General features: G+C 43.0%; 1 protein-coding gene and 1 non-coding gene across 4 annotated transcripts in view; one reads left to right on the forward strand and one right to left on the reverse strand.

Moving 5' to 3' along the window:
- The first annotated feature begins 3,564 nt into the window (after positions 1–3,564).
- The window catches only part of LOC122878575 (interleukin-1 receptor accessory protein), a 36,367-nt gene continuing 14,857 nt past the window's right edge, over positions 3,565–25,074 (forward strand). Inside the window, exons 1-6 of one of the 3 annotated variants that reach the window (XM_044201474.1) lie at positions 3,565–4,127; positions 12,131–12,216; positions 19,306–19,501; positions 20,464–20,547; positions 24,226–24,433; positions 24,609–24,777. In XM_044201474.1, coding sequence (XP_044057409.1) covers positions 4,126–4,127; positions 12,131–12,216; positions 19,306–19,501; positions 20,464–20,547; positions 24,226–24,433; positions 24,609–24,777 — 745 coding nt within the window. In that variant the 5' untranslated portion in view covers positions 3,565–4,125. The remainder of the gene's footprint in view (positions 4,128–12,130; positions 12,217–19,305; positions 19,502–20,463; positions 20,548–24,225; positions 24,434–24,608; positions 24,778–25,074) is intronic. The other 2 variants (XM_044201476.1, XM_044201475.1) reach the window with 2 other exon arrangements.
- Positions 7,245–7,349, reverse strand: LOC122879720. Its single transcript, XR_006378773.1, has one exon. It is a non-coding gene; the product is annotated as a U6 spliceosomal RNA (small nuclear RNA).

The raw sequence follows: 25,074 nt of genomic DNA on the forward strand, positions 1-25,074 counted from the left end.
TCTTAAGAGCTGCACGGCTTCATCCAATTTTAACGAGGAGCGATGCAAAAGCATATTTCTGCTGCTGCCGAACGATGCTAAAACCATCAGCTTACATCACCACGACAAGAAGAGCTGGAAGAGAGATAAGAAGACTTTCTATCTTTCTTCCCTTCTTCGTAGAAATGTCATTGAAATATTTTGCTGTGGATGGACGGACAAACTAACATCAACGTCATTAAACCACATTAAAAAACATAGAAAATGTGCAAATGTAGATTTAGACCAAATGTTATGAACAAATTAGCATCCCAGCAGCTGCTTCACAGTAAAAGCCACCCAGTGACACCTGACTGCTTCATGCTTTGCGATCTTGAGATTCCTGGCATCAGAAGGGCTTTTACTGTGAACTAAATTTAAGGCTTTTACTGTGAAGCAGCTATAGGACTTTTACTGTGAAGCAGCTATAGGACTTTTACTGTGAAAGAGCTTTAGGACTTTTACTGTGAAGCAGCTATAGGACTTTTACTGTGAAAGCTGTAGGACTTTTACTGTGAAGCAGCTATAGGACTTTTACTGTGAAAGCGCTTTAGGACTTTTACTGTGAAGCAGCTTTAGGACTTTTACTGTGAAGCAGCTATAGGACTTTTACTGTGAAAGAGCTGTAGGACTTTTACTGTGAAGCAGCTATAGGACTTTTACTGTGAAAGCGCTTTAGGACTTTTACTGTGAAGCAGCTTTAGGACTTTTACTGTGAAGCAGCTATAGGACTTTTACTGTGAAAGAGCTTTAGGACTTTTACTGTGAAGCAGCTATAGGACTTTTACTGTGAAGCAGCTATAGGACTTTTACTGTGAAAGAGCTTTAGGACTTTTACTGTGAAGCAGCTATAGGACTTTTACTGTGAAAGCGCTTTAGGACTTTTACTGTGAAGCAGCTTTAGGACTTTTACTGTGAAGCAGCTATAGGACTTTTACTGTGAAAGAGCTGTAGGACTTTTACTGTGAAGCAGCTATAGGACTTTTACTGTGAAACAGCTTTAGGACTTTTACTGTGAAACAGCGTTAGGACTTTTACTGTGAAAGCGCTTTAGGACTTTTACTGTGAAACAGCTTTAGGACTTTTACTGTGAAGCAGCTTTAGGACTTTTACTGTGAAAGAGCTGTAGGACTTTTACTGTGAAGCAGCTTTAGGACTTTTACTGTGAAACAGCTTTAGGACTTTTACTGTGAAAGAGCTTTAGGACTTTTACTGTGAAACAGCTTTAGGACTTTTACTGTGAAGCAGCTTTAGGACTTTTACTGTGAAGCAGCTATAGGACTTTTACTGTGAAAGAGCTGTAGGACTTTTACTGTGAAGCAGCTATAGGACTTTTACTGTGAAACAGCTTTAGGACTTTTACTGTGAAAGAGCTTAAGAATTTATACTGTGTGTTCACACAGAACATGAAGCGATTTTTCGCCTCGCAACCCACACATTTTCTGGTCTTCCTCGCTTACTTTTCTCCAGAAGAATCTCCTTTTTTGTCTGGTCTCTGTAGCCTGTAAATATGAAGTAGTATCATAGAGTTCTGGGTGACCACAGACGGCTACAATAACAACAAGTGGAGGTCGGCACCTCCGCTCGCTGCTGCAGACAGGTTAAGAAGCGAGAGTGAAGATAAATCCACTTTTTGATCCCAAAAGTAAAAAAACAAACTGAGCTTCCCTCCTGCCAGTAAATGGATCAGAGCAGAACCGGATGTTTATTCCTCCCAGACGCTCAGCAGCTGTCTGTCAGCGAGCAGCGGCGCTGCCCCCCCGCCGCTCCGCCCGGTCCTCCTAAACACAACACTCTGCAAATAATAATAATGATAACTTGCACAAGAAACTAGACATGTTTGGGCAAGTAGCTCGTGATACTGGAGCTGCTGATGATGTCGCAACCTTGACGTATTTACGATAAACGAACAGTGAACTTCACGTGCCCTTTTATTGATTCATTTCACAGTAAACATCGTGGTGAATCAGTCTGACTGTGTGTGGATCAGGAGAGTCAGAAACACACACACACATGTTTGTGTCACTATCCCCGTGGGGGACAGTCACCGACATAATGCTTTCCCTAGACCCGAACCCTAAAACCGAGTCTTAACCCTCAAAAAGCCGTCTCTACCTGTGGGAACATCAATTTGTGTCCCCACAGTGACACAAGTCCCTGCGGGTTAGTGTGGATTCAGGTTAAAGTCCCCACCAGGATATAAGATGGTGTTGCACTGACGCAGAGCTGATCAATGAAGCTCTGAGTGAACCTGAACGCAGCTCGGCTGATGATGTCAGCGCAGAGGGAAATGAACGCACCACGGACCTTGAACTGTACAGTCCTGATCAACAGAGTGTGTGTGTGTGTGTGTGTGTGTGTGTGTACAAAGGTCATGGGTAAAGATGTTTTTAGATTTTGTTTTCACATGATCACAATAAAGTTATTTCATCATCTGGATGTGGCTGAAGTCTACTTTTGGCCGTGCGGCTTCTATAAAACTCTGAGATTTGACTTCTCGGCCGTGATTTTAAAAACACAAATTCAGATATAAAATAATAATCATTTAACTGAATATACTGGATATCAGCACAAAATATGAACCGCTTAATGAAAACTACTGCTCTTGTGCATCACTTGTATTTCCAGGCTGACGCCACCAGGGGGAGACATCACACCAGGAGTAGGTCACAACTGTAACACGTCACATGCAATAACAACAGGGATAATAATGTTCCTGTCTGTTAAATATGTGAATATTTGCACTAAAGCATTTTAATCTACAAGTTACGTCGTGTCTGAGTTTGTGTTTTCAATGTAAGCGTGTAGATCTTGTCTGTTTTAACCCTGTTCACGAATGTCCCTGATGTTTTACAGATCAGTCTTTATAATTAAATTGACCTTGAGGTCGTGTCCTCATGACTTCGCACCATGCCTCCAGCTGTGAACCAGCTTCCTCACATGAAAGCTAGAAGAGCTTCATCACTAACAGCGCTAGTAGTTGTAGATAAAGTCGAAAATGTGACGTAATGACTTTGTGTTATCTGCCGTTACTGATCATGTGAAGCTGGATGCTGACGATGCAGCTTTGTTTGTTTAATAACGCATCATGTTTGTACGTAAGTGACTCATCTGTAATCTAACTTTATCTGCAGTATTTCTCTCTGAAGTGTAGAAAAAGTTACAAAGCAGCATAAAACAAACTCTCCTTTAAACCTTTTCGGTGGTAATACTCTACTTCAGCACAGTATTTGTACTTTAATGAGTATTTCCTTCTTTCTGCTCCTCCTGCAGCAGTTTATCTGAAGACTCTGCAGATTCGGATCAATTATGCAAAACAGAACCACTAATAAGATACGATGTAATATTAGTGATGAAGTTAAAAACTGTATGATCCCTTCTTAAAGTCCCGGACAGACACCGCTCTGCAGACTCCCGCCTCCTGATCAGATAAGAGGCCTCGTGCGGTTGGGAAATCACACTGATCGATGTCGCAACGGTGTCCGCGAGGAGGAGGAGGAGGAGGAGGAGCGTCAACCGGAATACACTCAACTTCTACTTCCCACACCCACACCCACACACACACACACACACACACACACACACACAGCTGTTTTAACTTGTCTTTTTATGGCGTTTCTGCGCTCCAGCTGCAGATCCGGAACCAGTCAGCAGCTGTCCGACACTCACGTCTCCGCAACACTTCGGTGGCTTTAATTAGTTAATTAGCACGTGACTTTAATCCGGGCTCATTAATTACCCGGGCAGCCAGCTCGCGTGCCGCCGCTCAGCTGGAGGACCGGCCCGGTGCGCCGCCGTTACTCCCGGAGATTTACAGCCGCGATCGAGCCCTGACACGGGGCCGTTAATCATCAGCGCCCCGCTGCTCCCGGTGCTGCGGTGCTAACCGGAGGGTGAGTGTGTGTGTGAGTGTGTGTGAGTCAGCACCTCACACACACACAGTAAACACATCAAGACCCGGGATAGCCCCCAGAGTCGCGTTCGGCCCCAGGACCCGCTCCGCCCCCTTCCCGTTCAGCTCCGCCCGCCTGGACGCTCAGCTGTAGAAACCCGACTGGCTCATCCAGACCGGACAGACCCCGAGCAGACCTTCCCGACCTGCTGTCCATGTAAGTCAACCTCCTGCTGTGTTTAAAAGTCTAATTTAGTGATTTTCACTATGGATTCTGGTACGATCCCATGTTGTTGTTGTTGTTGTTGTATTTATATTATTTTAATAAGAATTGAAGGCAGTTCTGTGGTTTCACTCAGTGACAGTCGCTTTAAATCAAAGCACCACCCCGATGGCTGACAATCTGCAACGTACTATCCAACGATAGACCCGTGTTGAGTCGTGTTGAGAGTCCTGCGTGCGGAATGTCATTTAAAAATCACTCAATTAATTCTTTTGTCGGTGATCGTTAACCGTAGGCTCCAAGCCGAGAGCACAACTACACATTAACGTTAATCTCTGAATGTGTTCTACATTTCGGCTTCATAAACTACAGACACAACACCAGCCAGCGCTCAAATCTACAGATTTACAACTTTTGTGACTCCTTTGCCGCTTATTCCAATAATATCCAAATACAGGACAGTAACGCACGGTGACAGACGGTCATGGAAGTTGACATTTGTTGAAGTTAACTGTTGCTTGCTGAATCATTTATGTGCCGAATTTACCACAGGACTCCACAGATTTGTAAATGTCTTGTAATTTGTAAAAAACTTTGGTTCAACAGTTTCAGATGAGGAAGGCAATTTGAAATGAACACTTTTAAAAGTGAGATCTTCTCTGCACAAGGTCGGACGGACAGTCCGTTAGCGGAGTCAGTGTTCTCCATCGATCCACACCGATAATCCGATTATTGCCACTCAGATCAGTTAGGGGGCTCTGCAGTGATCAGCTGAACACTGCAGTCCACCATCCTCTTCATCCTCATCCTCATCATTAGACATCTGATCATCTTAATCAATACAGGAAAAAACATCACTTCATCAGATGTCTGTTTTTAATTAAAACTAGAAATTAAAATGACGCCTGGCAGAAAGGTACAGAATGTACGTCCATTATCATCATCATCATCATTAAATAATGAATATAGTCGCCGTTGGAGTTTTTCACATCCAGCAGCCCAGAACAGAACTCTTACATGAAAGAACTTTATGTTCAAATACACTTCTTTTATATTTATATAAGATTCACTGGGGGATGTTTGTGTAAAATGTTCCTGTTTAAGATCTTTGTTGTTGCTGCCTGAGCTTGAATAATAATAATAATAATAATAATAATAATAATAATAATAATAATAATAATAATTAAAAGTATCTTCATCCTTCAATGTCTACGTCAAGTTAGAACCGTTTACTGTCAGGAAGTGCTAGCAGCTGTGATAAACAGGGATCCCTGTCAGGTGTGGAACCAGTGGAGACCTGCGGCTGTTATTGATCAGTCCGGTCTGTCCTGCGGCTCCGTGACGGACGGACTCTGTTTACAGTCTGCAGGTTGTTGGAGGTCAGAAACCACGACTGCTGATAACACTTGCAAGTTCACAACCTACCGAAAGTGAGAAAATGTTTGATTTGATTGGCTTCCTGCGGTGATCATAAATCCCCGGGTGTCGGGCGGGCAGGGAGGGGGGGGGTGTATAACATAAAAACAGAATTATAATTCCCAGTTTACATCCTGTAAACTCTGCGTTTAGTCACACGTATGGTTTACACATTTAATTGAATTACATTTAGCTAAACTGAGTGCATGTTTCCTCTCAGTCTCCGCAGATTTCTCAAACAATGTTCTTTCTACCGTTTGACCGTCGCGGCGCTCCGCAGAACTTCACTACTTTCCTCACACAGACAACTGAAAAGTGTGAAACGGCTACTGAAGGCCTCAGCTGGGTCTGTTTGTCTTGTGTAAACCAGCTCCTGAAAATGACTAATCAACTTCCCAGAATCCTCTGGGGCGAGGCTAGGGAGGTTCATTGTCATCTCCATACCTGTGGCATATTACACGCTTGTATAAACACACGCACACACAGGAGGGCTCTTCGTTTTTATTGAGCTCCATTTGGCGAGTGTGTGTGTGATGGATGGCGTTGTTGAGCAGCTCTGGTTCTGTATGTCCCTCCTGGGATCCACTAGCTCTGCCTGATCGTCCACCATGACACATTGTTTCTCCGTCTTTCTGCTCTCTCTCTCCTCCACCTCTCTTTCTCTCTAGCTCAAATATGCTTCATTTGAAAGTCTGCAATGTGGAGATACTGTGGCAAACCTTTTTCTGTCTCTTCCTGGCAGATGTACTGTAATTGTTGTGATAAAGCTGTAGTTCTGCTTCTGTGAACGTCTTTATGACCCTACGCAGGAGAAGGGTGTTATGGGTAAGGTCGCGGAGGCTTACAGAGGAGCCGAAATCACAACAACACGTAGTTTGGGACCTGTACATCAAGCAAGCTGATTGGTTGGTTGATGCAACATCCTGTCGGGAAGTTATCTCGATTTTTATCTCTGAGCCCCAACTGATCTTCTACTGCAGCAGAACGGGAAACTCAATTCCTCTTCAAGGCACTTGATAATGTCGTCCATCTTGTCGCTGTCTTTTCCATTTACGTTGAGAGAGAAGATGCCATCTTGAAACAGAAGAAACCGCTAACCTGCGAATAGCAACATAAAGGTACAGAGATTGAAAAAGGAATACAAAAGTATCCATTATACCACCAAAAACGAGAAGATCTCCAGCAAATGTAAACCTGAAAGACAGCAAGGAGCAAACCAACCAAACCCTGCTAGGACACAAAACCTAGAGGTGAGGTAAGAAAAGAGGCTGAAAAAACAGGAAAGGCGACAGAAGACAAAGACACTTCATCTGCAACATTTAAAAGAAGTGAAAGGAATCCGCTTTAGAAGAATTATTGGCCTAAAACATAAAAAAAAAAAAAAAAAGGAGCTAGCTTAGCGATTCTGACAGTTGGAATCAGTTGGATCCTCATCCTTCTGACTGTTGAAACAAAAAACACAAAGAGGCAACGCTCCCGTCCAACGCAGAACAACTGTTTGCTGACTACATTATATGCAACAACAAAAAGGTTCAAAACACATGGAAGCAGGTCGTTTTGTAGTAACTGCACACACATTACCAAAGACGGCATTGGTCGTGGTGGCCACTTAACTGAAACCCTGGACACAGATGACCCTCTGCTCACTTTTACCTCATATACTAAAAAAGGTACAGTGCTAGTACAGGGAATTGAGGCAAGCCTCAACTCTTGACGAATTTGCGTGTCATCCCGCCACAGGGGCCATGCTAATCTTCTCTGTATTGATTCCAATTTATCGTATGTGCTGCCGAGGCTTGCCTCAACTTGCCTCAGGCGAGCCCAGACCTACAAGAGATGAGGGAGCAACTCCGGAAGAGCTGTCATGCATCTCCGCCCAGCTACACGCATGCCGCTTTCCCAACACCTACCCTTGCCCCTGCTGCCAAAGCACCACCTCCCTCCGACACCTCCCTTCTCCTACAGCCTTTACCCACCTCTCCAACCCTGACACCCAGACACACTTCCATGCAAAGCACTAAAAACCCAAGAGCTGAACCCTGAAAACAGTCCCCTCAGTCAGCTGATGATGAAGCTGACCAACCAGGCTGATTCAGCACTGATTCAAAACAACACAACAGAATAAAACTAATTATGAAATCAGTCCAAAGATCTATATTTAGAACACTGGAGACATGAAACAAAAAGCTGAAGTAGACAAAATTTGTTATTTGACTCTAAACAGAGAATATAAATTGGCTCGATATCTCCACTCTGTCAGAGATACAAAATGGAGACTGGTTCTGACCAAATACGAAACAGAGACTGATCCTGACCAAATACAGGCTCAGTGAGAGATGAAACAGACTGATCCTGACCAAATACAGGCTCAGTGAGAGATGAAACAGACTGATCCTGACCAAATACAGGCTCAGTGAGAGACGAAACAGAGACTGGTTCTGACCAAATACATTTGGTATTTTTATACCAAAATTTTGGCTGTCCAAAACACAGGCTGCTTCATGTCATTTCTATCAAGAGAGACAAGTGGATGAAGTTAAAGTATTTATTGAAACATGATGTGAGATGTTAATCTTGACCGAGTCTTTGGCACTTAGACTCCGCAGGGAGATTTTGGTAATGGAGGGTGTCTGCCCTGGGCAGCAGCAGAATAAATCCCCCCGTGGAGTCCAGATGCTGGTGGTGGTGGCTGATGACTCTGCTAAGGCTGATTGTTGAAGAGGTTCATGGGATAGCTGATGGATCTACAAAGACTGGGTGGTGATGGGGAGGTGGAGGGGTGCACAACAGTTGCATGAATGCACTGAGGGCAGAGAAAGAATCATATTTAAACCGATGGTAGTAAGATGATAGGTTAACAATGAAGGCGTGTCGCTGTGCTATTCGATAGATGTGAACAGCTGATATCCCGATTTGACAGCCCGGGATAATGACAGCAGGAAATATGAGCATGCGTGAAAGAAGTGAATGGCGGGATGAAATGAGAATTAACTACAACCTAAACATGCAGAAGTATAGTCTTCCTGACTGAGCTTTCACTAGAGCTTCATAATAAAGAAAAGCCCTTTTTATTGATGATTCCTGATAGTGAACTCACAACGTTGATGCTCATTTATCAGTCACAGTGGCTGAGAGTGAATGAAAGACTGAGTGACTAATAATAATAATAAAACAACCTTATTTATAGAGCACTTATCAAAACAAAGTACAAAGTGCTTCACAAAGAGAGAAATACAATATCACAGTGAATGATGAAATACATTAAAGCAATAAAATAAACATCCAGTTCAGGTAAAATCAGGATCTGCTTTCCGATTTAAAAATGTGTTTTGAGAAGAGACTTAAACGAAGACCCTGAGTCAGACAGCCTCATGTCTTCGGGCAGGTTGTTCCAGAGCCTCGGGGCCCTGATGGCAAAATCTCTGTCCCCCTTAGTTTCCATCCTGGACTCAGGAACAGACAGGAGACCCCTGCCCGAAGATCTCAGACTATGTAGACCATGGCCATGAAGAACCTTAAAAGTAATCAATAAGATCTTAAAGTCGATCCTGAAACCAACAGGGAGCCGATGTAAAGAGGCTGAACCAGGTGTGATGTGGTTGCACCTCTCGGTCCTGGTTAACAGCCGAGCAGCTGAGTCCTGTACAGTCTGCAGTTGTTTCAAAGTTTTTAGATTAAGACGAGTGAACAGGCTGTTACAATAATCGAGGCGTGAGGAGATAAAAGCATGTACAACTGTTTCTGCATCACAAGATTTAAAATAGATCGGATTGTTGCAATGTTTCTGAGGTGATAGAAACATGATTGGACAAGTTTAGTGATATGTTGCTAAAAATATAAATTGCTATCAAACAGGACACCAAGATTTCTTGCAACAGGCTTTATATGTTGTGACAGGTTACCAGTAGAAGGCAGTATTTGTTTAGTGATGTGTTGGGGCCCAATAACAAGGATTTCAGTTTTATTTGAGTTGAGCGAAATTATATTTATCGACATCCAGTGTTTTATGTTAGACAGGCAGTCCTGCAGAGAACTCAGCGTACTGAGGTCAGTGGGCTTGACAGGGAGGTACAACTGTGTGTCATCCGCATAACAATGAAAAGAAATACCATGTCTGCGGATTACATCACCCAAAGGAAGCATGTATAAGGAGTAACAGTATTGGTCCCAGAATTGAACCTTGAGGCACACCGTACTTGATATGGGAAAAGGATGACATGAAGTTATTAATGCTGACACAGAATTTCCTATTGGACAGATAAGATGAGAACCAGTCTAGTGCAGTGCCAGATATGCCCACCCAGTGCCTCAGTCTATCTAAAAGAATGCCATGATCAATTGTGTCAAAGGCAGCACTTAAGTCCAGCAGCACAAGAATTGAACACACGCCTGCGTCTGCATTCACTAAAAGGTCATTAGTGACTTTGAGAAGGGCTGTCTCAGTGCTGTGGTGCTGACGAAAGCCAGATTGGAACTTTTTCAAAAGTACTATTGTTTTCCACAGCAGCAAGAAGCTGCTTGGATGCAAGTTGTTCGAGGCAGTTTGGAGATTGGGCGATAGTTATCCAGGAGGGCGGGATAAAGCCCAGGTTTTTTAGGACTGGCTGGACATAAGCAGTTTTAAAGAAGTCTGGGACGCAGCCAGTAGACAGCGAGCTGTTAAAAATAATTAGCAAAAGGGTCGCAATACAATCATTACTTCCAATAAAAACCTAGTTGGGATTTTGTCCAGAGGGCTGGAGGACACTCTCATAAGAGACATGTCAGGCAGAGTACTCACGGACACTAATTATTATTTGCCCCATGGAGTAAAGAGAGGTGAAGGTCATTATCATCCATCCATCCATCTCGTCTCCCGTAACGACCAGATGAATCTCACCTCCACTGATTTAACTCTGCTGCTGCAGCAGATTAATGGAGGAGGGTGAGAGACCCTGACACATACAGGCAGGAGCACAGAGAGAGAGAGGGGGGTAGACAAACCTGGTTACTAAGAGAAGACAGACTGTTCTCACTGAAACCATAGAGACAGAGCTTCACTTCCTCATTTTAAAGCATCTTACTCACTGCCAGAATCATTTATCCAGGAATGTAGCTGGAAAAAAGCATCTGCAGGTCAAAGAAAACCCTTGAGACCTTTTTTACATTTTTGTTCTACAACTTTCTGTTTTTAAGTCTTTACGATCACATTATTTTGTCTTCTTGTAGTTATTTATACAGTGGTGTGAAAGTGTTTGCCCCTTCCAGATTTCTTTTTTTTTTTTTTTTTGCATGTTTGTCACACAATGTTTCAGATCATCAAACAAACTGAAATATTAGTCAAAGATAACACAAGAACAAAATGAAGACTTTGGAGTGGCCTAGTCAAAGTCCTGACCTGAATCCTACTGAGATGCTGTGGCATGACCTTAAAAAGGCAGTTCATGCTCAAAAACCCTCCAATGTGGCTGAATTACAACAATTCTGCAAAGATGAGTGGGCCAAAACTCCTCCACAGCGCTGTAAAAGACTCACTGCACGTTATCGCAAATGCTTGATTGCAGTTGTTGCTGCTAAGGGTGGAGCAACCAGTTATTATGTTTAGGGGGCAATCACTTTTTCACACAGGGCCATGTAGGTTTGGATTTTGTTTTCCCTTAATAATAACAACCTTCATTTAAAAACTGCATTTTGTGTTTACTTGTGTTATCTTTGACTAATATTTAAATCTGTTTGATGATCTGAAACATTTAAGTGACAAACATGCAAAAAAATAAGAAATCAGGAAGGGGCAAACACTTTTTCACACCACCATATATGTTTTTTCTTTTAATTTAGCAAAAAATTAGGTTTAAGTTTCAGGGTTTCACTGATTATAAAATGTGTAATGTACATATAATGATGAAAAGATTTATATTTGTATAAAACAGTACAAATGTCCCTGGAGCTCAGACTGACTGCTCACTGCTGGTGTTTGGTGTATCGGTTAGACGCTGTAGAGGTGCACTCTTAAGCAGTCATGGTGGTTGATGCATTAGTAGAAGAAGTGGCAACACTAAAGCAGTGCCTATTTGTGCACATATTTAGCATACGAAATCCTTTCTGAATCTAATTGCTCCTGTTTCTTTCTTTGTATTATCCTTTATGATCCATTTGGGAAGCTGTTTTCCTGCTGAGTCTTAGTATAATCAGCAGAAGTTGTATTTTTTAATCTATTGTTACTCTTGTTTTTAATTTAAAATGCACTAAAATATATTTAAATTCAAACTCTAAATTGCCCGTATTGAATGAATGTGTGAGTGAATGGTTGTCTGTCCTTGTCTGTGTCTGTGTTCGCCCTGCGACGAGTTGGCCACTGTCCAGGGTGTGCCCTGCCTAAGGCCCGAAGTCACTGGGATAGGCTCCAGTCACCCGCGACCCCCTAACGGGGACCAAGCGGTAGAAAATGGATGGATGGATGGATATTTAAATTCATTTTATTAAAGTTTTTCAATTTGATTTGTCATTATGAATATATCAACAGTTAAAACTTTAAAATAAAACTATAGAAAATGATAAAAAGGAATTGATAGTGCACTAACAGTCTCTCCATCTCTCTGCAGGGCGTCCTTCATCTCCACCCTCCTCTTCCTCTTCATTGTGGTTGTCGGGAATACACCAACTGTCAGTCAATCCAGTGACCCGTCAGGTAGGTGACAGCTGTGACAGCCGGTTTGGATTGAAGCTCGTTAGGAGACACGAATCAATGACACCAGTTTAACAGCTGACTGACACACCGTGGAAATTCCACCAGAAAAACACAATTTCTACTGCTCACCTGCACTTATACCTTACAGACGGATACACTGGTCCAGACTACTACAGGTCCATACTACTGCAGGTCCAGACGGATACAGGGCCAGACTGATCAACATGTTCTAACCCAACTTGTCAAACACTGCAGCTTGGTCAGTGTCCCTCCGCTTCAAAATACGATGCTGTTGGTACCCCTCTAGCGTCATTTCTGGACATGCAGGGCTCAGTGGTCAAGTTAGCAATAATAAATATGCAATGTCCGGTTAGACTTTCAAAATAAACCGGCGTGGTTTACGTTGTGAAACGGTTGCACTTTGGTTAGGTTAAGGTACAAAAACCACTTCCTTGGTTAGGCTTAGGAAAAGATTGTAAGTTACGTACCTCACGTAACTGAAGTACGTTGAACCTCACGTAACTTAAATACGTTAATTACTTAAAAGAAATCATTAACCTTTGGTTTCACACAGGTTTCGAACACCGCTGTCCTGGGTAAAGTCCTGTGTTTGTGGAAGCCGAGGGACACTAACCAAGCTTCAGTATTTGACGACTTGGGAATGGGTTGGACTGTTGCAGGTCCAGACTGATACAACTCAATCAAAAAATGCTGTGTGTTTTTGGTGAAACTCCAAAATGCTTCATTCTTGTTTCACTCCTTAAACACTGAAAGGTTTAATTTGTGGCTCCATCTGGTTCATTTGTTTGAATATAAACATTAATGTGAATGCAGAAAAATATAAACCCCACACAGAGTTGCATGGATCCATCTGTGTGAGGATTTTTCTGAGGTGAAGGGAATTAAAAACGTGAAATATGATCCTAATGATGTTTTCCACATTGTGAACTGCATATAATGTAAAAAATCTTTCTTGTTCATGTGGTGCAACTCTGCAAAAGCGAGGTTAATTAAAAGCCGAAGCTCTCTCCCCGTGGGACGAGGAATGGATGGTTCCAGAGAGAGGAGGGTCATTTGTAACACTGTCTGAGTGTAGAGGGTGGGAGGGTGGGGGAGGGGAGGTGGGGGTGGACAGTGGGAGGTCGATTTGGAGGTGGATGGATGGATGTAACGTGAGGAGAGGAACAGACAGTGGGGGGGAGGGGTAGATGGATGGACTGGATGGGATGTTGGGGTATGAAATACCAACAAACTGCAGTAATAGAAACTGTACATATAAATATGTTTGATGTCCAATAGCTTTACATTGAGATGATGTCATGCACATATATTTTCTAGGCTCTGTGGAAGTTCTACAAATATAAAACCTTCATGGTTTAAATAATCATAATACAAAGAGTAATAATAGACTTGATTGATTTTTCTGTTGCAGTACCGCGAGTGGCCAAACTGACAACAAGGCTGACCTCACACGCGTTTTTAATTTGACTGGGCGGGTAAAAATGGTTTTGGGTGGCTTGTAAAAAATTTTGAGTACTTTTTGTACCATTTGGGCGGCTTCCTCCAACGGAAAGTTATAGGCTACATTCCAATGAATAGCCTCCACTTTTCTTTCAGTCAGGTCTGGGTATAGTGAGGAGTAATGGAGATTGAGCGGGATGCTATTTCAGTTTGCAACACCTTTTTTAAGAAGCAGAAGAAGAAGATCTTGACAGGGCACCGAGTTTGGTAGGATCAACACACACTGACTGACGACAAACAAAACCAAATGTCCTCTAAGTTAATTTCAACTGAGCTAAAAAACTACAAATTATTATTGGTTCCAAAGTCATAGCTCTGAGATAAAGCCTTGTAAAAGCTTCCATCTGTTCAGATAAGAGAACACTTTTTTGTTTAATATGTCATCCAAAAGACGTGGTGGCGATACGTTTATTTATTTTTTTTGTAACTGTACATTTGGGTTCACCTAAACTTGCACTAATAAATGAGAAAAATGGAGGTACGTCAAAGGACCAAATTATATTGTTCTCTTGTGTTCATCTGCTCAATACGAATGCAAGAAGAGGCTCTGACGGTCCATCACAGGGCAAACCCAGTAATGCCCATTACTGATCATAAGTATATTCTTATTAAGGAAACTATAATAGATTTGTCTTTGTAGTGAGGTATCCATTACAGTAAAAATCATTCATTTATTCATCATTATATACAAATTGTATTCTGATTATTTGAAATGTGTGTTCAGAATATCCCGACTGTCTTACGTAGCTCAGTTTTAGATCTTCTGACCAGGAGTTGTGCATTTAGAGAATTATTAAAACATTTTCAGGTCTGTTGTTGCAGAACAGGCACAAGACATAGTAAAATTGTTCACTTCCATTATTAAACAGCACGTGTTGTCTTTATACAACGTATCCTCATAGTATGCTACATTTTTCATGCATAATCTATCCTAATCGAATGTCCAGCAACAGGCGTACCGGACCTTTGTCGTCATGGTAACAATAAACACGTGGTTAACGTTGTGAAACGGTCGTAGTTTGGTCAGGTTTGGGCACCAAAACTTCTTGGTTAGGTTTAGGAAAAGCTCACGGTTACGGTTAAAATAAGTATGTTACATTAGTAACTCACAATAAGTCATGTGACTTAACTTACGTTGGTTACATAACTTACGTACATAACTTAAAATAAATAAGCGTAACTTAAAATAAGTTAACGTTGACTTTTGGTTTCGCACCCTGGTCTCCTTGGTGAAAGTCCTGTGTTTGACCCGTCCATCCACCCCGTCCACCTCCCTTTATGGACTTTGACGCTCTTTATACTTCCTCATCTGACTTCCTCCTTTGATCCCGTCATATTTACTGAGGCCGCTTGAGGTCGCCACCTAATGGTAAATGTAACTGCCTCGTGGCTCCTGATTACGTGGGTTATATACGACTTATAGTGCATTACTTTTTGTAGGTATAACTACGAAAAGTGAATGAGAACAGCCTGCTTTATATGGAGCAGCCCAGACTGAAACTAAAACCTGCGTAAGACTTACAGCAGCATGTCACAGATGGGTGGATAATGTGTGTGCTGGGAGGTAGAGGAGTGGGATGGTAGTGCTGGGGGGGTTGGATGGAGGGATGAGGCTGAAGGTAATAGTGTAGATGGATGGATGGATAGTGAGAGAGGAGGAGAGGGAGGTGGATAGATGTTGGAGAAGGTTTTAATAGAAAGACTAATACTCCAGCCGGGAAAACCTGACAGGTCAATTACCACACGCGCACACACAATCGCACACACACACCCCACTCTGCACAAAAGGTGTAGAGAGCCTCCATTAATCCAGCGTTCAGTGTTCAGGATCCTGAGAACCAGCAGAGCTGAAACTCTCCTACATTTTCTCCTCAAACAGAGGCTCTGGACCCAAAACAGACCACTGCAGGTGCTGCTTCAATTAGCCAGTCAATTTCACTTCTCTCTTACAACTTTTACTTGATTCATTGATTATTTGCTTTTTTATTTTCCATTTTTAGACATTGTGAGAATTACAGACATTTGACTTTTTTTTTTAATTGTTTAAAATTTTTGTAGGTGCGGTTATCCTAATATATTATTGATTAGGTTAGGGAGGGGGAGGTTTAAGGGGTTCTAGTGATTCTTAAAGTGTCTACTTCCAGGGTTCCTCGAGGAGGGTGTAGGACTTCTCAAGGAGGTCTTGAGGTGGTTCTTGAAGTGTGTGAAGTAGTATCAATGATCCTTTAGGAGGTTCCAGTCATTTTTGGGGGGTTTCTAAATGTACTTATTGGTTTTAGGGGTATTTAAAGGACATTGAAGGGGTTCAAGTGATCCATGAAGTTCTTGAGATTTTTGTGCAGCTTCCTTGGAAGGGATCTTGGGATTTATGACTTCTTAAAGACGTTTTAAGGAACTCCTTATGTATTTTTCTTTTCAGTTTTTGTAGTAGTTTTGGAAAATTCTTATGTGGTTCCAGTACTCTTTTGGGGTTCTAGAGCTAATTTTGGGTTCAAGGGGTAATCACTATTGGCCACTTCTACTAAATCATCATGTGGTCTAATTAGACCATCGTCTGTGGTCTAATTTAAGTGTATGAGGGAGTCTGGTGTTGAGACACTGGAAGATGCTTGTCTGTGAAGAACGCATTAGTCATCACTATTATTATCATGTATTGAGTGCTACTTTTGATGATTAATTGGCTGTTTATGTCTTTCTTCCAGTAAAAATTCCAATGTGAAGATTTGCAGTTTTTAATATCAGAAATCAGAATCAGAACTACTTTATTGATCCCAGAGACGGGAAACTCTTTCGTTACAGCTGCTCACGTCAATGCACACAGGAATAGAAGTACTAAGCAAATCAAAATATAATACACTATAATACAGGTCAGATAAATTAAGTACAAAGTGGATAAAACTATAAAAGCTAAAATAAGTGTAAGTACCAGGTGGATTTAATATGGTCATCAGTTAGTCGTTTGCCTTCCTGGTAAGTTGTTTCTGTGATTACAGTTCTTCTGAGCCATTTTTCATGAGCATGTAATTGACTTTAGAGTCTTTAATGACTTCCTGATGCGCGATGATGCAGGAGATAGTACTTTTGGTACTTCTGGATCTCAGTGCAGCTTTTGATGCTGTCAATCACAGTATTCTGACTGACAGACTTACACAGTGGGTGGGTGTCTCTGGGTCAGCCCTGAAGTGGTTGTTGCCCTACCTCTCTAACAGCAGTTTTTCAGTTGCTGTTGGTATCGATGCTTCCTCATCTGCAACTCTGTATTGGGTACTGAGGTGTCCCCCAAGGTTCTTTCCTGGAACCTCATCTGTTTGCCTTGTATGCATGTGTTTTCCCTTGGGTAGTGGAAGTAGTTTTTTTTTTTCTGTGTTTTGCCTTTATTTGATAGTGTAGTAGAGATACAGACAGGAATCTGGAATCGAACCAGGGACGTTTCAGTTAATTTGTTATGCATCTTAACCACCAGGCCACCGGACACCCGATGATGCGTTGTTTAATGGTATATCATATCACTGCTATGCAGATGATATTTAATTATACATCTCTTTTAACCTTAAAAACATTGCTGTTTTCTGTATTACATAGCTGTTTAAACACTATAAAAATGGCTGGTTGATAGTTTTCTACAGCTTAATGCTGATAAAACTGAAGTCCTTACCTGTGCCCCAACTGGCCTGGTCCCTAAAGTTAACACTGTATGTTTTTATTAATCTTGTATGTTATGTTAACTCACACTACACATTTCTGCATGGCCAGAACCTGCGAGTTGTATGCTCACATTGTACAAATCATTTGACCGGCCTCAACAGTTTTGACAATTGACAGAGTTTATGCAAACAAAACAATGTTGAATACTGCTGACAAAAAGAAAATGGCAGCGTTGCTTTGTGCACTTCTACAAGAAACGGAAAGTAAGAAGAAATCTATATAGAGCCACAGATGGCTGGAAGAGGCTGCCACAAACTTCAGTTTTATTTCTTTGACAGCACGGTCTGAGTCCAGATTACCATCAGCCAATAATCTTAAAACAAGTTTAAAGCAGACTGTGCCTATGAAGATGTCCTAAACTTTGAAACTCTCTTCCTTTTTGGATTTCAGATCTGTTGATATTGTGGAGAAATCGGCTAAGAATCCACATTTTTAGTTATTTACTCACTCTTATATTGTATCTGTATTTTGTGTTTCTTAGTTTTGTCTTTTATTGTGATGCACTTTACAATGTGATATTGAAAGGTGCTCTATAGATTTAAAATCATCTAAAAACAGTATTTCAAATCTAATGATAATCTGTTAAGCTTGATGCTGTGTGATTCATGTGCAGCAAACATGATCATTTAAAGTAACTTGTATAAATGCTAAATCAGATGTTTCAGAGGCTTTCCCAGCCTGACAACCACAAATCAGAGTGCTGGGATATTTTCAGCATGTAGGTCAGGGTCAGAAAACGGTCTATCTGTGGCTTCAGCCCAAAAATATCAGCAGTCTGTTTACATATTTTTCACTGTGCACTGTTTGGTTAATATCTCTCATTTTGTACAGCAGTTTATACCAAATTTAATCAATAAAAAAAGAAGAAGCAGTTCAATCTCAGATAAAAGCCCGGCCTCCTCTCCCAGACTGATGTCGTTTTTCTGTATAAAGTGTTTAGTGTGCAGCTCAGATGAGTTTCAGTGTTTTAATGGACCAGCTGCCCTCTGTGCTTTAATCCTTTAATGAGATGGAAGTATAAAGTTGTTCCTTTAACAAGGCCAGTTAATGAGGACATCCACTAAGCTCCGTTTGATTCTCACATAAAAACTCTCTCTCTGGGTCTGGTCCAGGCTGTTGGTCCGGCTCTGATTTAGAGAGTGATGTCCCTCTACTCCTCTTTCCGTTCACTCTATCATTATATATTAAGAAGTTATAAAAGAACTCCGTAACAACAGCCAAAAGTTTTTGCTCATTCAACCTTTTCCTCTATCAGTTATCAGCACTAAAGCGCTAAATCATACCGTGACTTCAAATACTCATTTGACATTTTTGACCATGCAAATGATAATGACAAATAGACAAAGCGTCACATACAACTGCGCTTACGGGGGGCGAATGATCGAGGCTCAAGGACCTTTCCTTCGACCTGAACCACCTCGTCACAGTCTCAGTGTCCTCCTCAAACGAGTGTATACTCAGGTTTTGACTTGTATTTGTTAAAGTTTTCTGCACTTATTAAGTCATAATTTTCACACTTTTATGCACTTTGCCATCGTCATGTGAATATTTATACTTTGTTTGCGTTGTCAAAGATTTTATTAAAATATAGTTTAGCCATCTAAAGTGATGGACTCAGGCTGAAAGTAGCGCTTATAATCCCACCTCATGAAATGCTAGCATAGCAAATGTTGTACATAAAAAGTTTTCTATAACATCTGTCTGACATCTAGTCCACCAGTTTTGCCATATACCACGAATATGAAATACTGACTGGATCTATTTCTTGACCAACAACAGTCAGGTGCAGTAGCTGCTGCTCAGACGTGCTGGGCGGATGGATACGCTGCTGTTGAACTAACCTTTTAACTCTCTCTCCCTCAGAGCCCATGTGTTATGACTGGGGGGAGTCCAGCGACGGGGCGGTCTCAGTCCTGGAGGGGGAGGCCGGTTGGCTCTCCTGTCCTCTCTTTTCTCATCCCTCCGTCTACAACTACACCTCCACCCAGAGCACCGGACACAACCTCTTCTGGTATCGCCTCCCTGAAGGTCACGACCTGGAACAGCCAATCACGTACAGGTACGACTACAGGAAGTTCTGATCAGCCGATTCTTAATCTTTGAATCCGATTCTTTCTGCTCGGCTTTTACTCTCTGTATTCATAGGCTTATGGCAGAGTCACTACCAGGGCTGTAGTAGCAAAATAAAGGGTGGATGAGCCCCACCTTACCTCAGCCACTCTATCAGGGGCCCCCAAGAACCATGATGGATGGACAGATGCACCGATCAGACTGTATTGTAAAAACCAGTCTCAAACTGATCATAACTGAAGCTATCGGACTGTTTCACTGCTGATGTAAAGAGGCCTTTAACAGCATCAGACATAAACGTCACAGCGTCACAATGATTTAAATATAGCTGCTGTGTCGGGTTCGTCCCTTCTGTCAATTATTTTACAATAACTTACAGAAAAGTCTGAATGACGGAGCCTCTAAACTACAGCACAGATGCATTGTGGGACTGAATTGTAATCGGCTGTAGGGCTGCAACTAACGGCCCTCTTCATCATCAATTAATCAACCTTTTTTTTTTCTGTCGGTCCGAGGCGACGTCTTCAAACGTCTTGTTTTGTCCGAGCAACAGTGGAGTCATTTTCTGTCAGTCAGCTAATCGATTAATGTTTGAATTGTTTCTGAGCTGAACAGCTGAATATCAAGTGACGTGAATGTTTAACAGCTGAGTTTCAATGCAGAACGAGGGGATCTGTGCCATCTCAGGATGACTGACAGCTGAACCCTGGTCCAGTTTAACACAGAGGTGGGGGGGGGGGGGCATCATTCAGACTAATTGAGCCACTTTGAGAGTAACTGAACGATGAAGCTCACAGTAACGATTTCCCTTCCAGACAGGATTTATGGTGTTTTGGAGGCGAGCGGCTTGATTAGCGTCGCTGAGGACGTCGCAGTTGGTTCTAATGTCGCTGTAATCGAATCGCGTCTGATTTCCGTTCATTCAGAGTCTAATGTGATTCTCCTCTGCAGCTCGCGGCTCAGTAAAGACAGGGAGAGACTGTGGCTGCAGCCGGCCGCCGCGGCCGACACCGGACTGTACATCTGCATGCTGCGGTAAGACTCATCAACTGTCCACTACATGGACTTTCATTTTGCATTTCAGTATTTTATCAACTTATTAATCACAACTTCATCTCTTCTGACTGAAATTGAACCTGAATTGAACTTTGTGGCATTTGCAGAGTTTGCCGTCTCATCCTCTTTGCTTTATCGCTCCGTCACTGTTTCTGCTTGAAGACGAGGGCCGAGCGGTCGGTTTGGTAAATGTACGTCAGGTAAACCTCGGCTGATGAAGAGCAGCACGCGGCCGCTTCACTAAACTTTTCAACGGGAAACATCCGGGCGTGTCTCGTCCAATCGGGTCGAGGTGTCGTCCACACAGCCCGCTGGGCTTCAGTCATTTCTTTGTTTTGAAAATGTCTCAGAATGATTTGTTTCTCACAATCTTGTGACATTTGTCTCTGTCTGATGCTCTGATGCTGATAAAGCTCTGTGGCTTCATCATGTTACCATCCGTATACCAAGACAAACTGAGTGAGGAGAATCCTGGTTCTGGATCACTCAGATTCATTCTGAAGTGCACAAAAAGAGAGTCTGATAAAATGAGTCTTCAGAAGTGACTTTAGAAGCAGATCCAGAATTTAAAGTCCAAACAGCAGCCTGCATCAGCCTTCAGAGCAGCTGCTGCGTCTCGGCTGCTCGACACTTAATCAGCTAAAGAGGCTCTGAGAGTCTTACAGGTCTGGGGATTACAGAAATGGAGACTCAGGAGCTCAGATCTGACCCGTCAGCTGGCGACGGTCCAGACCTGCATGTGACACTCAACAGGATCAGTTTCCTGAGAGGAGGGCTGCAGGCCACAGAGCTGAGAGGATGAGGGGGGACCTCAGGTCCACCTCGGGTCCAACTTTAATCCCCACGTGGTTCTGGTCTGTGCAGGATTCTTTTGGGGCCTGATTGAACATGAACATGCTGCATATTGATCAGCCAATCGAACTGCAGCACATTATCGACACAATAAAGAGCGTTGATCGTACTCTGGGGACAAATGAGTCTGAGAGTCAAACTCCAGGACCGACGGGCCCCGCTGTCGGAGCCTGCAGCACTAAACGGATCCAGCATCTGGGACCGGCTTGAGTTAAATTCCCCACAGTACTCTTTTCTGTCACTGTGTCCGCTCAGTCAGCAGACCGGCTTCTTGGTTCGATGTTGGTCTTCAGTCTCATCTCCACCAACATCAGGAACTCGTAGGAGAAAACACAAGCAGCCCAAACCGACCAATCACGCCTCTCGTTGTCTCTGACGCCGTCATAGTCCTGAAGTCTAGTTACCTGTTTGAGGGGCTGCAGGTCTACACGCAGCCACCATACGGACAGCGTAAGCCTTTAAAGGACCACACCAGTGTTTCTGCATGTTTAGGCCGGATAACTACCCTCTGCTTACACCTTCTGTTGTGCCAGGCAGTTCCCGAAGCACACGGCCTTGTTTTAGCTTTTGCTTTCAATTGTTTCCGTTTTTAAAATGAAACGTTTGTGTTCCACGCACGTCCACATTTCTAACTCTCAGTAACCAGGAAACCGTCTTTTACCCAGGGACCAGTTTCCAGTGGCGGAGATGTACATTCCTTCGGTGTAGTTCCGTGTGTGATTGGTTAGCTGCACAGATGTCCCGCCTACATGTGGTTCACACACACACACACACACACACACTCAGTCAGTCTTAATGGTATATATGGAGACAAGTCTTCAGTCTCTGCCAGGAAGTGCCTTCCTGTTCTAGCTAAAAGTCACAGATGTTATCTGAGCTTCAGCCTGATGAAGATCACAGCAGGAGTCCAGGGGACGCGCACATCTTCTGACGAGCTGCGCCTTGTTCAGAAGCAAATGTGCAGCTCTGTGTTCACAGGGCTTCCCTTCGGTTATACCATCCGTCCTTAAAAGACTCGCCGGAGCCGCCGGAGCCCTCGCACAACGGCACCACACGAGTTCGGATGCTACAGTGTCACATGACCGGGGGCACGGGGCCGCCCCGTCTCTGTGTCCCGCCCGTCTCTGTGTCCCGCCCCGTCTCTGTGTCCCGCCCCGTCTCTGTGTCCCGCCCCGTCTCTGTGTCCCGCGGTAATAAAAGTTTGGATGGGTTACTCGTACTCGTGCAGCCACAGCAGCGTAAATAAAACGTCTTTTCAGCTGCTGCTGATTCTGAACCTGCACACCGTGATCTCACGACATCCTGCCTTCCTCTGACTAACCACACACACACACACACACACACACACACACACACACACACACACACACACACACACACACACACACACACACACACAGAGAGGCTCCGGGCTCCAGCTGCTGTTTCCATGACGCTCTGAAAGTCAGAGCAGAAAATGGCGTCCGTGGTTTGTGGTTTGCTCTGCTGCACGTCACGTTCTAGATTCTTATTATTTATTAGTTGTGCAAAACATACAACACAAAGCACGAAAACAATAAAACAGCAATGAAAAAATAAACAAATGACAAACGGGTAAAAGTAGAAGTATTTAAATAGTAATAGCATGTATAATAATAATAATAATAATAATAATAATAATAATAATAATAATGATAATAATATTTTGTGATGACGGCAACAGTAATATCAGTAATAATAATAATATATATATCAATAATAGTAACAGTAACAATAATAATAATAACAATAGTAAAACGAAATATGGTGATGATGATAATATTTTTCGATGACAGCAACAGTAATATCAACAATAATAACAGTAATAATAATAATTAATAATAATAAATTAAATAAATGAATAATAATAATAATGACTCTCCTAGCTTCTGTGTCGGTGTGCATGTTTCCTCCTTCTCATTCACAGTACAGTTACTATTTGTAAGTAAGCCTAAGCTCAGGTGGGGCATTAAAATCATGTGGTATGTGTTGGGTGTAGATTTGATTTAGTTCTATTTTAAGATATTCATTATACCGTTACCGTCCTTATATCAAGCAAAATATCATCCCATCAACATCATCTTATTACTGCTCCATGTTTCTAAGATATTGATAATATTAATAATAGCAATAATGTCAATAATAATAATAATGAGAATACTCATAATATTACTAAAAGCTTGTATAAATATGTATAATAATAAATGAATACATCATTAGGATGAGTGTGTCAGACCTGTAACAGTTGAAAGAGGTCTGATCTGGAGTGTTGTGGTCCCGATGTTCTCGGGAGGTGTAGTCTGTGAGCAGATTCTTCCAGTGCGTTATGTGAATAGAGTTTCGGGTTTCCAGTTCAGAAGATAGTGTTCTTGGCGACGGCTAAGGCCCCGAGGAGCATCCTTTTGTTGTTTCCTGACAGAGAGGACAGATCACCCAGGAGACAGAGTAAGGGGGCTAATGGGACGCGGCAGCCCAGGAGGCGGGACAGGGATTCAGTGGCGTCCTTCCAGAAGTGTTTAATGGGCGGGCAGCGCCACGTGGCGTGGGTATATGTGTCCGGACAGTTTTGTGAGCAGTTCCAGATTCTTTTTGCAATCTCCTGTTTTTTTTTCTTCTCTGAACTGCTTCTTAGACAAAAAGTCAAAGGTCAAAGACTCTTTAGGAGAGAATTTAACTGCGAGTCCCAGAGAGCATTGCTGTAAGGAACATCCAATCAGAGAGCTTCAGGTTGCATTGCTGTGAAGATGGAGGTTCAGTCTGTTGACGTCTCCCGTCTCTGTCTTGCAGTAACAAGTCGTCCTGCAGTAAGATCGCCATGCGCCTGAAGGTGTTGCGGCCCGACGAGGTGGTCCGTAGTTCCGATTGCGAGCCTCCGGTTGCCGTGGCAACAAGTCAGGTGGTTATCCCTGTGCAGGAGGGGAAGATGCTGGACTGTCCAGACCTGCAGGACGCCGCCAAGATGGCCGACGGCAAGCTAACCGTCACCTGGTACCATGTGAGACACAGTGCTGCAGAGTCAGCTGATAATTCTCTGTAGCTGCTTCACTACCTGTCATTTCATATGTTGTTGCTACAGAAATAAACTGACACGAGCTTGTTAGCTAACATGTTAATCTTTTTAGCTTTTTACAACCCTGTCTCCCTGCCTCGTCCTGTCCTCTGTGTCTCAGCTGTGTGCGGAGTATCCGTTCTGGAACAGCGACCGGCAGCAGAAAGGAGTCAGTCTGCAGTTTCACGTCATGTTGGATCCATATAAGGGCTTATATTTCTGCATAGTCCACTACCAGAGGAAAGGCAAAACACTCAACTTCACCAGGAGCATCAACGTCACCGCCGTCTGTGAGACAACCGCACTGAACTGACAATAATACTGCTGCTGCTACTGCTGCTGCTGCTACTGCTGCTGCTGCTGCTGCTACTACTGCTACTGCTACTACTGCTGCTGCTACTGCTGCTACTGCTGCTGCTACTACTGCTGCTGCTGCTGCTGCTGCTACTGCTGCTGCTGCTACTGCTGCTGCTGCTGCTGCTACTACTGCTACTGCTACTACCGCCGCTGCCACCGCCGCTACCACCGCTGCCGCTACCACCGCTGCCACCGCTGCCGCCACCACCGTCACCACCACCGCCGCCGCC

The sequence above is a fragment of the Siniperca chuatsi genome, linkage group LG7 (assembly GCF_020085105.1).
Source record: "Siniperca chuatsi isolate FFG_IHB_CAS linkage group LG7, ASM2008510v1, whole genome shotgun sequence".
In the NCBI taxonomy this organism is placed as follows: domain Eukaryota; kingdom Metazoa; phylum Chordata; class Actinopteri; order Centrarchiformes; family Sinipercidae; genus Siniperca; species Siniperca chuatsi.